General features: G+C 43.8%; 1 protein-coding gene across 4 annotated transcripts in view; it reads left to right on the top strand.

Annotated features, from left to right (window-relative positions):
* The window catches only part of MYO16 (myosin XVI), a 709,054-nt gene that overhangs the window by 289,893 nt on the left and 397,824 nt on the right, over positions 1–21,337 (top strand). For all 4 annotated transcript variants that reach the window (XM_033949922.1, XM_033949923.1, XM_033949921.1 and 1 more), the window contains exon 16: positions 3,239–3,386. In XM_033949922.1, the coding sequence (XP_033805813.1) occupies positions 3,239–3,386 (148 nt within the window). The remainder of the gene's footprint in view (positions 1–3,238; positions 3,387–21,337) is intronic.

Raw genomic sequence — 21,337 nt, 5'->3', positions numbered from 1 at the left:
ACAAAGCTTTGGAATGATCTTCCAACTGCACTAAGAAAAGTTTCTTCTTCTTATATCTTTAGAAAATTGTTAAAACCTTTTTATTTTTAATGATTGTTAAATGAATAATTTAGTATGGCCACAATATTTTTTTAAAATTGTTGTTATCTGCCTAGAATCTATTGTGAGAATAGTGTAGAAAATAAATAAATAAGAATAGAATAGTGAATTCTGATTTTTACTTCATTACATACATAGAAATGTAGTTCATAATTTCTGAATGAAAACAAGACAGTATCTCTATTTATACAGTGAGATAGAACTACATTATATATTAAAAAAAGGCTTAATAAGCCCTTTAGTAGGCCTTAAGGGTTACTTTTTTGGTGCATTATTGGATACAGTTTCATGACACCAAAATCCCTTGACAGTTATCTCTTGTGGAGCCGGAAATAACACAGAGATGCTGCCGGCATCTACTATTGATTCTTGGCAATACCAGCTGCATTCTTATGAGGACATCACTGCAGCATTCAACTTAGTTATTCTGAAAGGTTGCAGTCATTTATTATAGGGCCAACTGTTACTAGATGACTTGTATCATATCTATAGGGCAGAATGCAAAGGGTATTAATTGACATGAAAGTTTCAGCATAGCACTCAGCTGATTGAAGCATATTGCAGGGTTCAGCTATATCTTCCATTTTTTTGTCCACTATGCTTATGATGTTGTACTGTCACCAAGGACACGTGTATAGCATTGGCTGAAATACATAGCTTCCATAGTTATTGGTTGGTCAGATAGCAGTGGACATACACTGAACCTTGTCAAGACAAAATTAATCCATGTGAGTTGTAAGATATTACTCCATTGTGTTCAGGTTGATACATGTTCAAATCCCATATCTCAAAAAATAGACTATCTGGGGATTCTTAACAGAGAAAAAGTTTGATAACTTTTTTAAAACTGCTTTCAACTCTTAACTCACTCCCCATCAGCTACCTTTACCCATCGTATCATTCCTTTGGCTAGAAACTCCCCAACCCTGAGATGTCCGTCTGTCCAAATTAGATTATAAGCTCTTTCAAGCAGGGACTGTCTTTTGAATGTTAAATATACAGCAGCGCTACATATGCCTTTCAGCACTATAGAAATGATAAATAGTAGTAGTCATAGAAGCTACAGAGTATAAGAGTCAAAAGCATCATCAGAATTGTTTTTTTCATGGAATGTATAGGGGATACTTGGGAGCCTTCCGAAAAGGTAGAAATTCAGAAAGGAATACAACATACAACACAGTGGATTCCTATAAGGCAAGAAGATATAAACCAAGCACAAGTCAATTCAGCTATAAAATGAATTTTACACTTTTAAGAAATCACAGGGGAAATAATCTGCCTTGTGCAGCAGGTACAACCCCCAACAATATTACCGAGCAAACTTGATGGACCATGCTGATATTTCTTTGCCATCATTTAATAAGTAAATGTGCTACTCTGACCTGTTATATGCATATTGATTACTAGATCTGCAGCTCTTTTTTAGTTTACAAATGCTGTAAGTTCTTTGGCTGTAAGTTCTTGACTATCAGTGGATTAGCGAGGGTGAGAGGCGCCCTACCCCCATCCTCAACTCCATCCCTGCTCCGTCCCCTTCCCCGATCCCCCTTGCTGCACGCACGTGCCCCCCCTTCCCCGTCCCTCTAGTTGTTCACTGCCACAAGTAATAACTTCAGTTTGTTCCTCGTGACCCCCGGTGGCTCTATCTCTGACATCACTTCCTATGCGTGGCAGCCGGAAGTGACATCAGCAGGAGAGCTGACGCGGTTGCGAGGAAAATGATGCTCGCAGAGGTGAACAACTGGAAGTATGGGGGAAGGGAAGGAGGGTGCATTCGTGAGGAGGGGAGGAATGGGAAGGGGAGGAGGGGTGCCGGTGCCCCCACCAACATGGCGTGTGGGGCGGACTGTCCACCTGTCCCCACCCCTTTACTATGCCACAGACTTTTGCAATATTGTCTATTTGGAGCTTCGTTATCTAGGATTAAAGCTTTATAGATTATGTAGAGGTATGCCGTGAACTTGATTGAAGGAATTAGCATGTGTGAACATATTTTGCCTTTTCTTTACATTACATTACATTAGAGATTTCTATTCCGCCATTACCCTGCGGTTCAAGTCGGATTACAAAAGATTTAAGGTTGGTCTGTTACAAGAAGAGAACAGTGGTCTGTTACTAGAAGAGATCAGTGGTCATGACTAGTGAAGGTAGAGAATAAGTTGAGTGAGTTGAGTAGCATGCACATTTAAATTGATGATTTTAACTTTTAAAATGATTAGGTTAGTGATTTTTTTTTTCTATTAGCGTCTCAACTGTCAATCTTATTTATTTTTAGTATTTATATACCACTTATAGCCTAAGTGGTTTATATTCAGGTGCTCAAGCATTTTTCCCTATCTGTCTTGGTAAGATCACACTTTAATGTACCTGTCCGGGCATCTATCTGGATTTTTGAAAGCCCCAATGAGCTCCGGCCGCATCTGGAGGGCCTCTGAACATGGGCGGATGACATCACACACATCCGTGCATGCTCCAGCCTTCTAGACGCAGCCAGAGCTCATTAGGGAAGAAGACAAGACTAGACTTTGAGGGGGCGGAGCTGTGGCAGAACACGGTGGGATTTAAGGCAGAACTATGTGAGGCTGGAGGCGGAGCTGTGGATGGAATGGGGGAAGGGTCATATATCTGGGATTTCCCAGAGAAAAATATGGTAACCCTATCTGAACGCTGTCCTGGAGGCACACCTAGCCAGTCAGGTTTTCTAGATAACCACAATAAACTATATCTATATACTGTACATTGAAGATCCATTGTATGCATCTCATGCAAATTCATCATGGTAGTTCTGAAAACTGACTGGCTAGATGTGTCTCCAGCAAGCGGGTGAAAAGCACTGTTCTAAATACCAGCAGGACATAGTAAATGTCGGCAGCTAAAGACTTGTACCGTCCATCCAGTCTGCCCAACAAGATGATCAGAGTTGGCCCACCATATTAACCAGTATTATGAAACTGAAGAAATTGTTGCTGTTCTGACTTCCTCATCAGGTTAATGTTCATAAATTTTTTTCTTTGCAACACATCAGAAAGTTTGGAGGCAGTAGAAGGAATGCAGTTTCTGAACGTACTTGAATGGTTTCACGTTATGGTATCTCTAAGTCCACTGAATGCAATAATTTCCTTGGTTGTTTCTTCACCAGCCAGGTTATACACATATATGCTGGAGAAATCCCGCCTTATTTCACAACCTCTAAGTCAAAGCAACTTTCATGTTTTCTACTGGATGATGGATGGGCTGTCTGCTGAAGAGAAGTATAGCCTGAACCTCAGAAACCTGTCTGCACACAGGTAGGAAGTCACATGGAGTCTTCGTTGTTTTTCATACAATGTATATGATACCTAGTGCTAGACAAATTCAATAGCATGCATGGGGTAGGAGTCTGTTTTATAAAATAAATTTAGCCACCTACTTTCCTTGATCCAATCCTTGAGTGAGGTCACAACTGACAACCCTCTAGGAGACAGTCCCAAAGCTGGCCTAGGTTCTAGAAACTGCTAGAAATCTGTGACAGTTACAGAGGTGTTTGAGAGTCTGAAACCTTCCTCTGGTCCCTATGGAAACCCAGGTGCAGGGAATTTGTATCAAAACAAAAGTCAAAAGTTCACTCCTTCACTTACTTCCACTTTATCCCAGGACAAGCAGGCAGCATATTCTTGACTGATGGGTGACGGCACCGACGGAGCCCCGGTACGGACAATTTTAGAGTGATTGCACTCTAAGAACTTTTAGAAAGTTCTAGCTCGGCCGCACCGCGCACGCGCGAGTGCCTTCCCGCCCGACAGAGGCGCGCGGTCCCTCAGTTTCTTAGTTTCTTAGTTTCCGCGGAGCTAAGAAGACGCGTTTTCAACGGCTGTTGAAATTTTCTTAACTTGCCTTCCCGCTCGCGTAAACTTTTTGGCTTACATTGCCTTTTTTCTTTCTTTCCATTTTGTTTAAAAAAAAAAAAAAAAAAAAAAACTTTCATTTTTTTTCTTCAGTTTTCGGTTTTCCCCGGCGGGGCCTTCTGCCACCATCGAAGCCTCGGCCTTCGATTTGGCGGAAGCCGTTTTTACTTTCATGCCCCCTCAACCGGGTTTTAAAAAGTGCCAGCGGTGTGCTAGGCCTATATCTCTCACGGACCCACACAACTGGTGTTTACAGTGTTTGGGTCCTGAGCATCAGGCCTCTTCTTGCACCCGCTGTGCTACTTTAAAAAAACGGACATTAAAAAATCGCCAAATTCAGCAGCGATTGTTGTTCGGTGCCGAGATGTCCGACCCCGTTCCTTCGACTCCGGCTTCGGCACCGATTCAGTCGGCACCCTCGTCTTCGACGCCGCGTGATTCCACACCGGCATCTCAACAGTCAGGTAAGCCGGCTAAGAAGCCTTCCCCGCTGGAACGTCTTCCGGCCTCGAGTGCAGTGAGTCCAATCCTGCCGCCTGTAAGACGCCAGCGGAAGCGCTCCGCCCCTATAGAGGTGAGTCCCTCGACATCGGGCTCCTCATCTCCGGGGCGTCGAGCGGCACCGCAGGTACCGCAGAAGAAAAAAGCGGTACCGGTGCCATCCCTCGATGACCGCATTACGGCCATCCTTCAGGTGCAGCTTAAGGAGCAATTAGAACGACTCCTTCCTGCTATCATGACACCGAACCTTCCGGTGCCAGTCCGCACCGAGCCACCGGTACCGGTTGTGGATCAACCCGTATCGATACCGGTTGTGGAATCCGTGTTGCCTGCTTCCACTGTCTCGGTACCGCTTCACCTAACCTCATCGGTATCGATGCCAGTCCTTGCACCGGAGCCGAGAGCTCACCATCAATCGGTGCAGACTTCGGCACCGGTGCGACCGATAACTTCTCCTGACTCGGTATCGATGAGGTCGGGTAAGTCGGTGCGCAAAACCCGACACATGCAAACGTCGACACCTGAGTCTCGGGACCATTCTTCCCATGTCAGAGACCCTGATCTGTGGGGAGACTCAGAGGAACCCTTTCTTTCTGAAGGCGAATGTTCCTCAGAGGAGGAGGATTCGGCTGTCCCTGACCCATCCTCCAAACAGGCCACTTCCTCTTTCTCTAGTTTTTTGAAAGAGATGTGTGAGTCCTTGTCCATTCCTTTGGAGGCTGAATCCAAAAAGTCTAAAGCTTTTTTGGATGCCCTTGATTTTGATCAGCCTCCAAAGGAATTCTTGAAACTCCCCCTTCATGACATCTTGAGGGAAACTTTCTATAAGAATTTAGAGACTCCTTTAACTGTCCCAGGGGCCCCACGTAAACTGGATTCTCTATATAAGGTAATTCCCATTCCTGGGTTCGACAAACCTCAACTTCCACATGAATCCTTATTTGTCGAATCCACCCTTAAAAAGACTTCAGGAGCCAGTGTATATGCATCTGTCCCTCCTGGCAGAGAAGGAAGGGCCATGGATAAATTTGGTAAGAGGCTCTACCAAAATGCTATGTTGGCAAATAGGGCTGGTAATTATGCTTTTCATTTTTCTTTTTATTTAAAGCATCTCCTTACCACCATGGCTTCTTTCGAAAAATATCTTCCTTCACGAAAGCATCCTGCTTTTCACACATGCTTGTCGTCTCTTCTACAATTACGTAAGTTTATGGTTAGATCCATATATGACACCTTTGAACTAACATCCAGAGCGACAGCAATGTCAGTAGCTATGCGTCGTTTGGCCTGGCTTCGGGTATCCGAGCTTGATGTTAACCATCAAGATCGGTTAGCCAATGCCCCATGCCTAGGGGATGAGCTCTTTGGGGATTCCATGGACTCAACCACACAAAAGCTCTCTGCTCATGAGACGCGCTGGGATACCCTGCTCAAGAATAAAAAGAAGCCTCCTCCGCCAAGACCATATAGGCAGCAATCGGCCTATCAACGCCGCTTCACAGCTCGTCCATTGCCTACCACTGCTCAGCAACCTAGGCGTCAGAGGCAACAACAACGTCAGCCTCCCAGACAACAGCAGCAGCAACAAGCTGTAAAACAACCTCCTCAGCAAAAGTCACAGCCCTTTTGACTTCATTCTCCACAGTATAGCCAGTATCCCTATTCCTGCTCTCCTGCCTCAGCCTATAGGAGGTCGACTTTCTCTGTTCCTCAGCCGGTGGGAAGTAATCACATCGGACCAATGGGTCCTCAACATCATCCGCCACGGCTACTCTCTCAACTTTCAGACTCTTCCACCTCAAAGCCTGCCAAAAGAGTCTGCTTTGAACAGTCCTCAATCGGCCCTCCTTATTCAGGAGGTCCAATCCCTCCTCCTTCTGAACGCTATAGAGGAAGTTCCTCTAGATCAAAAGGGGCAGGGATTCTACTCCCGTTACTTTCTAGTTCCCAAAAAGACAGGAGATCTCAGACCCATCCTAGATCTTCGCGATCTCAACATTCATCTAGTAAAAGAAAAATTCAAGATGCTTTCTTTAGCCATCCTTTATCCCCTTCTAAATCAAAACGACTGGCTATGCTCCCTCGATCTCAAAGAGGCTTACACTCACATACCGATCAATGTAACCTCAAGACCATATCTCCGATTCATGATCAATCATTGTCATTACCAGTACAAGGTGCTGCCCTTCGGTCTTGCCTCATCTCCAAGGGTATTCACCAAATGTCTCATTGTGGTAGCGGCATTTCTACGCTCTCACCACCTGCATGTATTTCCTTACCTGGACGACTGGTTGATCAAAGACACATCCGCTCAAGCAGTCCTTCTGGCCACCAACCAAACCATCCAGTTTCTACAACTTCTGGGATTCGAGATCAATCTACCCAAATCTCATATCATTCCCACTCAGAGACTGCAATTCATTGGAGCGATCCTGGATACACTCCTAATGAGAGCTTTCCTACCATCCAATCGTCTCCAGACTCTTCAGTCTCTATGTCACCAGGTGCTTCCACTGCCGTCCATCTCAGCAAGACAAATGATGGTACTCTTGGGGCACATGGCATCCACAGTTCATGTCACACCTCATGCCCGTCTTCACCTGCGCACTCCTCAATGGACCCTTGCTACCCAGTGGTCCCAAGCGTCGGATCCTTGCTCACGACACATATCTGTGACATCATCTCTTCGTCAGTCTCTTCAATGGTGGTTGGTATCCTCAAATCTATCCAGAGGTCTTCTGTTCCATCAGCCTCCTCATCAACTAGTCATCACCACCGACGCCTCTCTGTACGCATGGGGAGCTCACTTGAACGAGTTCCAGACTCAAGGTCTTTGGTCAGCCCAGGAAAGGAAGCATCAAATCAATTTCCTGGAACTCAGAGCGATGTTTTACGCCCTCAAGGCCTTCCAACACCTTCTCTTTCCTCAGGTCCTTCTGTTGTGCACAGACAATCAGGTTGCGATGTACTACATCAACAAACAGGGTGGGACAGGCTCTCGCCTTTTATGCCAGGAAGCCCAGAAGATCTGGACTTGGGCCATAGATCATCATCTCTTCCTCAAAGCTATTTACATTCAGGGGGCTCAGAATTCTTTAGCGGACAAACTCAGCAGAATTCTCCAACCTCACGAGTGGACACTCGATCCCGTAACTCTGCAGTCTATCTTCGATCAATGGGGCACTCCTCAGATAGACCTCTTTGCAGCTCCTCACAATCATCAGCTGCCCCTATTCTGCTCCAGACTTTACTCTCCGCACCGTCTAACAGCAGATGCTTTTCTCCTCGACTGGTCGAATCTGTTCCTGTACGCCTTCCCTCCTCTGCCTCTCATGTTGAGAACCTTGTTCAAGCTCAAGAGGGAACGAGCCACCATGATTCTGATTGCTCCGAGGTGGCCCAGGCAACATTGGTTCTCCCTTCTACTTCAACTCAGTTCCAGGGAACCTTTTCTTCTTCCTCTGTTTCCTTCTCTGCTTACGCAACAGCAGGGAACCCTTCTGCATCCCAACCTCCAGTCTCTACACCTGACGGCTTGGTATCTCTCGGGCTGAACGCGACTGATACTCTTTTGTCTCAGCCCGTTCGTTCCATTCTGGATGCCTCCAGGAAACCAGCCACTCTACAATGTTACCATCAAAAGTGGACGAGATTTTCTTCCTGGTGTCTTCTTCATCATCTTGATCCCACCTCCCTGGCAGTGGAGACGTTGTTAGATTATCTTCTTTCTTTGTCTAACTCTGGCCTGAAGTCCTCTCCCATCAGGGTCCACCTCAGTGCCATTGCAGCTTTTCATGAGCCAGTCCATGGAAAACTTCTTTCAGCTCATCCCCTGGTGTCCAGGTTCATGCGTGGGCTTTTCAATGTTAAACCACCTCTTAAAGCCCCTCCGGTTATCTGGGATCTCAATGTGGTTCTTTCAGCTTTAATGAAACCTCCATTTGAACCTTTAGCTACTTCTCCTTTCAAGTTTCTCACTTGGAAAGTACTTTTCCTTATTGCTCTTACCTCTGCCAGGAGAGTCAGTGAGCTTCATGCACTGGTTGCAGATCCACCTTTTACGGTTTTTCACCATGACAAGGTGGTTCTGCGTACACATCCAAAGTTTCTCCCCAAGGTTGTTTCTGAATTTCATCTCAACCAATCCATTGTTCTACCGGTTTTCTTTCCAAAACCTCATTCTCATTCTGGGGAACAAGCTCTGCATACTTTGGATTGTAAAAGGGCTCTTGCTTACTATCTGGAGCGTACGAAACCCCACAGATCAGTTCCCCAGCTTTTTCTGTCCTTTGATCCGAATAAATTGGGACGCCCTGTTTCTAAACGTACGTTGTCTAATTGGCTGGCAGCGTGCATTTCATTCTGTTATGCTCAGACCGGACTGACACTGGAAGGTTCTGTCACGGCCCATAGAGTCAGAGCAATGGCAGCATCTGTAGCTTTCCTCCGTTCCACTCCTATTGAGGAAATCTGCAAGGCTGCTACGTGGTCCTCAGTCCATACTTTTACATCTCATTATTGTCTGGATGCTTTCTCCAGACGGGATGGACATTTCGGCCAATCTGTTTTGCAAAATTTGTTTTCCTAATGGCCAACCTTCCCTCCATCCCTCTTTTTGTTAGCTTAGAGGTCACCCATCAGTCAAGAATATGCTGCCTGCTTGTCCTGGGATAAAGCACAGTTACTTACCGTAACAGGTGTTATCCAGGGACAGCAGGCAGATATTCTTGCGTCCCACCCACCTCCCCGGGTTGGCTTCTTAGCTGGCTTATACTAACTGAGGGACCGCGCGCCTCTGTCGGGCGGGAAGGCACTCGCGCGTGCGCGGTGCGGCCGAGCTAGAACTTTCTAAAAGTTCTTAGAGTGCAATCACTCTAAAATTGTCCGTACCGGGGCTCCGTCGGTGCCGTCACCCATCAGTCAAGAATATCTGCCTGCTGTCCCTGGATAACACCTGTTACGGTAAGTAACTGTGCTTTTTCATACCTCTGGAGTGGAGGAGTGGCCTAGTGGTTAGAGCAGTTGACTCAGCATCCTGAGGTTGTGAGTTCAATTCCTACTGCAGCTCCTTGTGACTCTGGTTATGCCACTTAACATTTCATTGCCCCATGTAAACTACACAGTAAAAGTGGTATCTCAAGTCCCGACTCCCAACCACCTTTATAAAAGGACTCTTATGTAAGTTAAGCAGGTATTTACATACAGAACAGCACTAAATCAGAATTTTGACAGTTTTTTTTTTTACAAATGTTAGCACCTACCTTATAAAAGTACCCTCATAGAATTTGGGCTTTTTTTTTGGGAGGGGGAAGGGGATTGTTGTTGTTGTTATGATGTTCCTTCACATATTTGAGGAGATGTCAGAAAGTGGAAATCCCAGTTTGCATTCTCTTCCTTTCCTGATGGAAGAACCAACATAATTGGGACAGAATGGCGAGGAAAGACAGGTTGTAATGTAGATTTGATGCCTCAGTAGTTCAATAATAGCTTTAAATTAGTAATCTTTCACTGGCTAGTGCACAAGTGGATTCTATGATTTCAAGAAAGAATTGCTTAATTTGAAGCCCTAGGTAAAGTAAAGTAGACGTTGCATGCCTTTTATTTAAATTGTCTGCCTATGTGATGAAATGTTTAAAAGGATGTCTTGCATAAGTGTTACAGGGTTTCTCCAGCCTCAGAACAATGTATGGACTGTGTTCAGAACATTTCACCAGTGAACCCCTTCTACCCTAAAGGAACGATACCATTGCTCATGCGCTTCTGATCGCTAAGTAAAGATTCCTTTAAAGATATCTGTGAGAGAAACATTTTCCAATAGGCTGTGCCATTTATACATCTTTACTAAAATTCATCTCCAAGTGCTTCATAAATATTTTGTTCACATTAGCTTAGGAAAAGTAAAACAGTGAAAATTATTAAATTATTTCATCCCTACAACGGAAAAACTGCATAATTTAGCACGGCTTGAGCAACTTCTGAATGAAAACTCAAGCGTCAGGAAAGGATCCTGCATAATCTTGCTTCTTTTCACTAGAGAATCCCAGTGCGCTCTTCAAGAGGAAATGGAATTTTGCTTTAGCAAAATAGGGTGGGTAGACCACCTTTGCAGATTACTTAATTTTGAAGATCATTAAACAGTTTCTATGCTCTTTACAGGTATACCATTATATAGTTGAATGTCTAAGTATAAACTGAGATGCAGTGGTTAGAGCTACAGCCCCAGCACCCTGGGGTTGTGGATTCAAATTCTGCACTGCTCTATGTGACCCTGGGCAAGTCACTTAATCCCCAATGCTCCAGGTGCATTAGAAACATAGAAGAATAGAAACATAGAAAATGACGGCAGAAAAAGGCCATAGCCCATCAAGTCTGCCCACCCAACTGACCCACCCCCCTAGGTTTACTTTCCTAGAGATCCCACTCCTACCGACCCAACTCTTTAACTCTACCCTCTTAGGGATCCCACATGGGCATCCCATTTACTCTTAAAATCTGGCACGCTGTTGGCCTCGATTACCTGTACCAGAAGCTCGTTCCAATGATCGACCACTCTTTCGGTGAAGAAATACTTCCTGGTGTCGCCATGAAATTTCCCGCCCCTGATTTTGAGCGGTGCCCTCTTGTGGTCGTGGGTCCTTTAAGACAGAAAATATCATCTTCCACTTCGATACGTCCGGTGATATATTTAAACGTCTCAGTCATGTCTCCCCTCTCCCTACATTCTTCGAAAGAGTAGAGCCACAATTTGTTCAGCCTCTCTTTGTACGAGAGATCCTTGAGCCCTGAGATCATCCTGGTGGCCATCCGTTGAACCGACTCGACAGCTAGGGAAAAAATGCTTGAGTTCCTGAATAATTTGTAATCTGCATAGAATTGTAGGATATGCGGAATATAAATAATTAAAAACAAAATTAAAGAGACCCAAGTTTAAACTGAGGACTTTATATTCAAGGGTTTGTCTCCTTCCCTCTGGTGTCCTGCTTCCCCCTCCCCCCCCACCGAGTGGTGTGTAGCTTTTTCCCCCACTTACCTTCCTCCTATAGCTGACACTGTGGGAAGGAGCAGCATAGTCCCTCATTCAGCAATATTCCTGGACCACCGTCCAAATAACTCTCCCAGCTAACGCTGACATTGCGATTGACTAGTGCTTATTCCTTGAGCATCTGCACATATTCAATGCCTGCTGGCTCCCACCCTTAACTTCCATTTTCGGAGGGGCTGGTTGCTGGAAGGCCTTGAGCATGCATGGATACTTAAGGCCTCTACACTGTAGTATCTCTGCATTAATTATATGGAAAGATGTTGGGAATTGCCCCAAATATTAGCACAGTGGTTTTGCAATTATTGCACATTTAATTCTGCTAACTGCAAAACCATACTGCACTTTAGTAAATAGATCCCTAAACAGCTTTTCCTTTCCTTTTCTCTCCCTCCCACCCCCACTTCTTACAAAATTAAAACTATTTCAAGCCCTGTCAGCCGAAGAAATCTGGAGCCCTCCCAGTCAATGGCTGCTGATGCTGGCACCGTGGCTCAAAGTGCAACTGCTGACTGCTGCCGCTTAGTTAATTTGAAGCAGACTCCAGGTTCCTTCATCTGACAGGTCATGGGGATCCCTGACAGATACACGAATAATGCACTAGCTGATGGATGGTCCTGAGGCATAAGTGGGTCCAGGTGAGGCGATAGCCTAAAACACTGCTTCATTTTCTAGTCTAAATTAAAGAGGGCAATTTTTTTTTTTTTTTTTTTCAAACTGTACAGGCATATGCAAAGACTGCAAATACGATAACCTGCAAAACGAGTACATCAGCTTTCAAAGTGAAAGTACACATGCACTTTCCCATTAAAAACTACCAAAGATAAAAGCATCTGAGATTTGCAATTCCTTTGTGTTGACTGTTTTTATTTCCAGTCAAATGTCACGCACAAATTTGATAATGCAAAACTATGCATGTTCTTGCTATCTCTGTCCTAATCCAGCCTGAGAACACCTTTGATAATGAGCGAAAAGAAATATGTTTACAGGTGACAATTTTCAGAGCTTATTTACCATGTTATTCAGCTACCTGGATATTCAAAGCTGTGCCATGTCCGGACACAAGCACTGAATATCCAGGAATGTGCAGATGGCTGGCATTTTTCTAGTTCAGACCAATATCAGCCCTAAATGGAATATGAGACTGGACAAAGATAGGACTGTGTTATGCAGTTGAGTTTAGCTGGTTACCTTATCCAGTTAACATGTTGCCGATTTCAGCTTAGGTGGTGAGAGGGGATAGTCTATCCCAGTGTATTGCAAACTATGTGCCACAGCAAGATTCACCCTGTGCCACGAGACACCAGCAAGGAGGAGAGGTGCCAGCTGACTACCTACAGGATGTGCTTCTCCTCTCCACATCTCTCCTCCCAAGGGTAGCAGCTGGAGGGCCTCAATGCATGCGCGGATGTTGATGCAATGACAACACACATGCACACGAGGTCTTCAGGTCAATGTTCTCAGGGCCTCCAGCCATGGCCCCAAGTTTAGTGTGCCGCAGCTTCAAAAAGATTGTGACACACTGGTCTTGCTAGTTAAATGCCACTGAATATCCATAGATAGATCTACACAGGTGATTTAACTGGGTAGGAGCCTCTCTTGCCCAGTTAAATCATTTTGAATATCAACCCTTAAAAGCATGGGTAAATGGCTTTAGAAAATTGTTTTGGGGAGGTTTTTTTATTTTTATTTTTCCTTCTTTATTCATTTTCAAATTTGACAATAAGTGCACAAAATAATATATTTCAACAAGTTATTACACAATAGCACTTTGATATCTACTACATAAAAATCTAGTGATATGTTTACCCCCCCTACCTCCCAACCTTCATCATATTTTCAATCAGAATATACACATATTATAGAATATATTATAACATATTATGTAAAATTGTACCCAACTCCCTCCCCCCTTTGGTGTGCCAAAAGAAGAAAAAGAAAAGAAGAAGAGAAGTGATGACTATTCACTACAATATTTTGTCAATGGCCCCCATCCTATATAATAAAACGCTAGCCGCGCATGCGCACTCCTGCCTGCGTGCTTCCGTGATCCGTAGGTCCGTGGCAGGCAGGAGAGCAGATGCGCGGTTAGGGCCCACACTGGAGCGCTGTGGCCGACCCAGGATCGTGGGAGGATGCGCCGCGCAAAGTGCTGCACACATACTGGAGGACGAGGGACATACCGGTTCTGCACATACCGGCACAAACCTCCCTCCAGCGTTGGCAGCCGCAGCATGCTAAACAGGCTGCTTCGGGCTTTCTCCTTCAGTTGAGTCCCTCTGCCGCGTCACTGATGATGATGTAATCAATGACGCGACAGAGGGATTCAACGGCAGAAGAAAGCCGCGAAGCAGCCTGTTTAGCATGCTGTGGCTGCCAACGCTGGAGGGAGGTTTGATATTAAAGTCATTTCGCTGGGAGGGTCGTAGAGTCAGCGGGGGTTGGGCTGGGAGGGGAGAGAAGTGTCTGCCTCGGGTGCTTCAGGCAGCAGCACCGTTTACAATTCGCTGCTGTTGCTGGCTTCAGGCCTTCCTCTCTGGCCGGTCCTGCCTACTTCCTGTTTTCATGAAGACAGGACTCGCCAGAGAGAAAGACCTGAAGCCAGCATCAGCAATGAATTGTGAATGCTGCTGCTGCTGCCCAATAAAGTAGTTAAATGAGGAAAGGGAGCAGAAGGGGAGAGAATGGCTGGGAGGGAAGGAGGAAGGTATGCCAGACCAAGGGAAAAGGAAGGAGGAGATGGAGAGAGGCCATATGGAACATAGAGAGAGAGGGCGGATACTGGATGGAAAGAGAAGAGAGGGACAAGACAGAGGGTGAACAGTAGATGAAAGGGGTAGAGAGAGGGAGACACACCGAATGGAAGTGTGGAGGACAGGGGGAGCAGACGTTGGAAGGAAGTGGGGAGGGGAAAGAAAAAAGGCCACATGCAGGATTGAGGGAAGAGGATAGAGTTAGAAATAAAGATAGACAGACAGGGGGCCAGGGAAAGACACAGACAGAAAGAATGACAGCGTCCAAGGAGAGAGAGACAAATTAAAAAAAAACAAAAAAAACAGACAGACAGACATCTACTCTAGCACCCGTTAATGTAATGGGCTAAAACACTAGTATTTTTATAAATTTAGTATATGTCCCTCTTTGTATTGCTATTGCTTGTTCCATTTTAAATATATGACATAATGTATTCCACCAAAATGTATAACTAAGGTTACTGTGATTCTTCCAATTATTGGTTATGTGTTGGATGGCAACCCTTGTCATAACTAATAAAAGCTTGTTGTTTTCTGATGATATTTGACTTTTTTTCCTCATCATCATGCCAAATAACACTGTATCGTAAGAGAGTGCCACATGATTTTCCATTAATGCATTTACTTGAGACCAAATTGAATTCCAAAATTTCTTAATATAAGGACAATAATAAAGTAGATGATCAAGTGTCCCAGGTTCCAGATTACAGGAGGTTTTTTTTTTTTTTTTAAATAGCTCCAAAAGGTTCAGTGGTTAAGAATATGAATATGCACAGTGGCTTAACGAGGGAAGTTTGCACTTGGGGTAGAGATGACGGCAACGTCGCACTATGCATCCCCCAGTTTTACTGCACCCTTCTCCATGCCGTGCATTTTCCCTGATGCACCCTTCCCTACAGCCCTGCATTCCATACCTCTTCAAATCTTCACCAGTAGTGAGCTGCATCTCTCACCCGCTGTTTGCGCCGGCATCATCCTTCCCTCTGAGATCACTTCCTGGTCCCTGTAACTTCTTCCCTTGCTTCCCACCCCGTCATGTTCGTCAATCTTTGTCAGTTTCTTAAGTGATTTTTTGTCAACTAAATGTATGTCTGTCTCTTAATTGATTTTTATTAACCAAATGTATTGCCACACTCTGATGGTTTTTAATTGTACATCGCTTAGGTATTGTGATAAGCGATTCATCAAATAAAGGTAAACTTGAAACTTGAAACTTGGGTAAGAGATGCTGCTTGCTACCAGTGATGATTTCAAGAGGTGGGGTGGGGGAGAGGAAAAATGCTGGTACCCCTGCCAAGACAGTGCCTGGAGAACTCTGTCCCCTGTCCCCCTCATACTATGCCAGTGAATATGTACCTTTATACCATCATGCTAACATATTTTTGACTGTGTCGTTTTCATAGAGGGGATTTTTTTGTGGTTGTTTTTTTTCCAAACGTCAATTCTTGGCTGGCTCAGTTAGCCATCACTTTTCATGAGATTGCCAATAGGATAGTAAGGAAACACAGTGAATGCTGCTTCTCAAAAAAAGAATGAGATTGACCCACTTAAAGGTATCTCCTAGTACTGCATATTGGTCGACATTTATTTCATTGAATCCAAGTGAACTAACACTGTCAGGGAATTACTTTATTCTCTGAAGCAGAAATGCAAATATTGCTCATTTTGCAAATGAACACTGTTAATTCTAACCATACATACATGACTTCTTTATTTTGAGGTACAGCACAGAATTTGCATTGGATTTACCTAGGGTTTCCCTTGTTTTCCTACAACACATTATGGCCAGAGATAAAGACTAATGGTACTTAAGATTGGCACTTGCAATTCCATTCACTCCCTCATTAACCCCCACAGGAACAGTGGCAAAACATTGGCTGTAACTTTATTGTGGCAAACATAATGTTTAACAGTAATATTAAAATAAAACTGTAACATTACAATACCATCTCGCTTCCTCTACAGATAAGCAGTACCACACTAGCTACTCTGTTTTGTTCCACACAATTTTAACTTTTTCCCCAAATGCACGACCTGCAGTACCACAATGCCATGCTCTGACTCATGATTTAAATGGTTTTTCTTGCCCTCTAACCCTCTTTTCTCCGCAAGCCATGACCATACACTATCCAACCCTTCCTGTCAACCTCCCCCCATGAAAGGAAGGAAGGGTGGGACAGCTTTCTTCCCTCAGCCTCCCACCGCCCTCACCATTCCAACTCAAAATACAATTCACTTACCGCCCAGAAACTTCAGCTCTCCACCTTTCCCCATCCCCTTTTCTCCTCATCACCAATCCTCCTTATCCCTTTCATTTTCCATACCAGTTAGCCAATCCTACTCTTCCACTCCTATCCTCCCTGCTTTCCCTGTAACCTTCTACCTTCATTACCTCTTGCCAAATGTACTTGTTCATAAATACATCCTCCTTATTTTCTTTCCACACCTCCCACCCTGAATTTATTTATAATTTTATAGCTTCCCCTTCACTAAAAAGATCTCCCTCCACCCATCCACCCGCTCAGTTTGTAGCGTGGTGAGCTGCGCTGAATGGCCCGCGCAGCTCCTGATGCTCATAGGAACTCTATGAGCATCGGGAGCAGCGCAGGCCATTCAGCGCAGCTCTCTGCAATAAAAACTGCTAGCGCTGTTTGATAGAAGAGGCCCTTAGGTGCTGATAGGTGCCTTACTGGCGCCTAAGTTAAGAGAGAAACACCGTTTAAAATAGTACTAAATTTTCAAGGTGCCTATCAGCACCTAAAAAACAGCACTGGAATTGTGCCTCTGGAGGCGCCTACCGGTACCTAATGCCACTGTAGGCGTGGCTAATGCCAGAAGTGGCATTAGGCGCTGGTAGGCACCTCCGGAGAGGTGATTTCACGTCAAAGTTAGGCACCAGAAATGTAGGCCTTGAAAACCCTGTCCTACATTTCTGATGCCTATCTTTGCCGGAGGCACAAATCTCTATATGCTTTTAAGGCAGCCACTTACAACGTTTAGAGAATCCGGGCCTAAGGGCTTTGAGGATCCCCAGGGGAGGGTCAAAGAAGATGGAAAAAGTTATTTTGACTCAAGTTCTGGTATTAAATAGCCGAAGCAAGATCCTCTATCTAACATGCAATTGTTTTGAGGACTGTTAATGCTCAAAGAACTAGAATAAGGAACCAGGCTGAAACTATGCAGTTTTTTTTCTCAAAACATCCCCAAAATAACCAAATAGGATGACATAAAAATGAGGAGCCAAGAAGAGAATGATGTGGAGCCATGAAACTTACAAGTTATTCCACACTTTTCATAACACTTTTTGTTTCATTTCATATAATTGAAACAAAAAGTGTCAAGAAAAGTATGAAATAACTTGTAAGTTTCATGGCTCCACATCATTCTCTTTTTGGCTAGGCTGACAACTTTTCAGTGGCCACTCCTATGGTATTTCCAGTTCTCTATACCCGAAAATGCAATGCTGGAGCCCGGACATAGCCCAACACAAAATTTCAAGGTATAACATCAGTGATGGTCAGGAAAACGCTGATGGCCACCAGCTGAATATCGGGCCCTATGTTATAATGTTATTAATGCCCACAATGATTATTGATCTTTTAGGTCTTTCAGTGGTGGACAAAATTCAATGGTTGAAAAAATTTCTCTGTCCTTTCTAACTTCCCAATTTGTGATCGTCATTCTGTTTATTTTCAACAATCGTAGCCACTTCAAAGCAGGGGAAGGCTAAATCAATAATCTCTAAATGTTTCCTGATAGAAATTTCAACTGTCACAAACACTGTTAAGAAATGCAGTTTACAAGGAAGTGTTAAGAACTGGAAAAGCAAGAAAAATCTCTGAAAAACTTCCCTCAAAAAATAAGATGTGCAAAACAGATTATTACAAAATGACCCACTGAAAGTGCAGCTGGCATTACAGTAATATGAACAGGTGCACTGTACAGCATCTGTTGCATAACAGAAGGAAACCTTTTATTACAAAAGTCTGTATTGCAAAACCTTTATTATAACAGTCATCTAAACTATGCAGAAGAAACTTTAAAAAGCTGATCAGATGGATCAGAAACTGGTTGGCGGGGAGAAAGCAGAGGGTAGGAGTAAACGGCCACTACTCAGACTGGAGGAGGGTCACGGGTGGTGTTCCGCAGTGGTAGGTGCTCGGACCGCTGCTATTCAATATATTTATAAATGATATAGAAACAGGGACGAAGTGCAAAATAATAAAATTTGCAGACCATACCAAACTATTTAGTGCTGCTCGGACTAAAGAGGACTGTGACGAATTACAATAAGCTAGGGGAGTGGGCGCCGAGATGGCAGATGAAGTTCAATGTAGAGAAATGTAAAGTATTGCGTGTGGGAAGCAGAAACCTAAGTTACAGCTATACGATGGGAGGGATGTTATTGACTGAGAGTACCCAAGAAAGGGACTTGGGGGTAATAGTGGACAAGACAATGAAGCCATTGGCACAGTGCACGGCAGCTGCTAAGAGAGCGAATAGAATGCTAGGTATAATCAAGAAGGGTATTACAACGAAAGAAGTTAACCTGCCGTTGTATTGGGCAATGGTGCACCCACATCTGGAGTATTACGTCCAATATTGGTCGCCATACCTTAAGGATATGGCGATACTCGAGAGGGTTCAGAGAAGAGCGACGCGTTTGATAAAAGGTATGGAAAACCTTTCATACACAGAGAGACTGGAGAAACTGGAGCCCTTTTCCCTGGAGAAGAGGAGGATTAGAGGGGATATGATAGAGACTTACAAGATCATGAAGGGCATAGAGAAAGTGGAGAGGGACAGATTCTTCAAACTTTAGAAAACTACAAGAACGAGAGAGCATTCAGAAAAGCTGAAAGAGGACAGATTGAAAACCAATGCTAGGAAGTTTTTCTTCACTCAGCGGGTGGTGGACACCTGGAATGAGCTCCCAGAGGGCGTGATAGGACAGAGTACGGTAATAGGGTTCAAGAAGGGATTGGACAATTTTCTGAAGGAAAAGGGGATAGAGGGGTATAGATAGAGGACTACTACACAGGTCCTGGACCTGTTGGGCCACCGCGCGAGCAGACTGCTGGGCACGATGGACCTCTGGTCTGACCCAGCAGAGGCTCTTCTTATGTTCCTATGTAAATGTTTTGAAACAAATAATAATGTAGCATAAAATGTTCTTATGTTTTTACATCCCACTGGTTCAAGACTCATATGCCTTTTGCACTAGAAGGGAAGATTAGATTCTTACCTCAATCTTCTTTCTAGTAGAAAGGCATATAAGTCTTGAATGTTCGCTCTGTCAGATTGCATTTAGCCTGCTTAAAGATCTTACTCGCATTACCTACCGTGCCTTTGGAACAAACTACCTACCCACATAAGATTGTTAGAAGGTTTACTGACCTTCAGGAAGGCAATAAAAACCCACATCTTCCCTCTATGCGAGTGCACCGATGCAAATTTCCCGAACCTTACATAAAGCTGTCTCAAGTTTCAAATGCTGAGGTGCTTCGCCCCACCTCCCTCCAACTCTTCCGAAAACATCTGAAAACTTGGCTCTTCTCCAAAATGCAATGACCTCTCCCTCATCGATATACTAATTCCCTCTAAACCTCTCTTTCTAAGTCCTTCTACTTTTCATTGTAGTTCCTTTCTATAGCAATTCCTGTAAACCGTGCCGAGCTCTACTTCTGTGGAGATGATGCAGTATACGAACTTAAGGTTTAGTTTAGTTTACCATGTACTGTCACACTTTATATTGCCCATCATATAATGTTCCACCTTATCAAATCACTTCCGGTGGTATAGTATATAGCCTCCACTGTGCATACTAGGTAAGCCAAGCTTTTAACACTAGGTTTGCCATGTTATGTTTTGCCATTCTATGCCCATCATGCTGTGTCTCACCATACCATGTTTTTGTCATGTTATGTTTTTACCATGGTTTGTTAACTATATTTTGCCATCTTTGACAGACAATCATGTTTGTCATCACTTTGTATAAATATACTTTAATATATATGTAAACTTGTAACCTATTCTCATCTCTCTTGGGAGGATGGGATATAAAACCAAATAATAAATAATAATGAGCTGTAAAACACGCAGATGCATACGATGAAGCTTGTTATTATGCCAAATGAGTACCACAATTTGCATTACATGTCATGCCATGATATTCATGGAAAGAGTACTGACAGCTTGATATGCCTGGGGATCAATTTAAAGGAATCAGTACTTATTTGTTTAATTTACTTATTTTTACCCTGCTTAAAGCTAAGCAGTTAACAAATAGTCCACAAAGTTGATTTTTCAAAATACAACCACTGTATCCCCAATACTCCCTTATTTGGTAGCCTGGATTCCTAGAGGTAATACAGAAAGACTACTGCTGAGGTGCTGAGGGCTGCCATTTTGATTCAGTGAGCTGCCAGGAAAGGGGCACCTGAGTATGGCCTTTGCCCTCCTCCCCTTATCCACTAATGGAGATCTTGGTAGTCACTAGAGTTTGCAGGGATTGGAGGATTGGAGGGTCATTGAAAGGCAATTAGAGGATATATTGAATGGGGATCCAAGGATTGGGGAATCTATGAAGCAGGATTAGTGTTTACTTAGTACTGGTCTAATCCTTTAAAACAGGTGTCTCCAAAGTACGGCCTGCAGGCCACATCCGGCCCTGGATATGATTTTATCTGGCCCGCTGAAGAATTGTGCAGAAATGCGCCAATTGGGTTAATTTTCCAATGAGAATCTGCAAAAAACAAACAAACCACGGGTTGTTGATAGATTTGAAATGCATTAATTAAAATTGTGTTCAAAATATATTGATATTAAAATTATTCACAACTTTATTTAATACTGAATCGTAATTGTATACTTTGCAGTATTTCTTTGGCCTCGATCAACAGTATCAATTTGCGGCGTTGCAGGTAGCTCTGGCACTGTGACTAATCTTTAAAATGAATCTGGAAGTTCATTACTAGTTCATTACGGTTAATTGTCCATAAGAATACTTGCAAGCCAAGTGAAAGATTGTAACTTTGCTCATATGCCATACTGTGCATAAT

Source organism: Geotrypetes seraphini, chromosome 6 (genome assembly GCF_902459505.1).
Source record: "Geotrypetes seraphini chromosome 6, aGeoSer1.1, whole genome shotgun sequence".
In the NCBI taxonomy this organism is placed as follows: Eukaryota; Metazoa; Chordata; class Amphibia; order Gymnophiona; family Dermophiidae; genus Geotrypetes; species Geotrypetes seraphini.
Note: the sequence above shows the minus strand (reverse complement) of the source record. Positions and strands in the feature narration are given on the sequence as shown.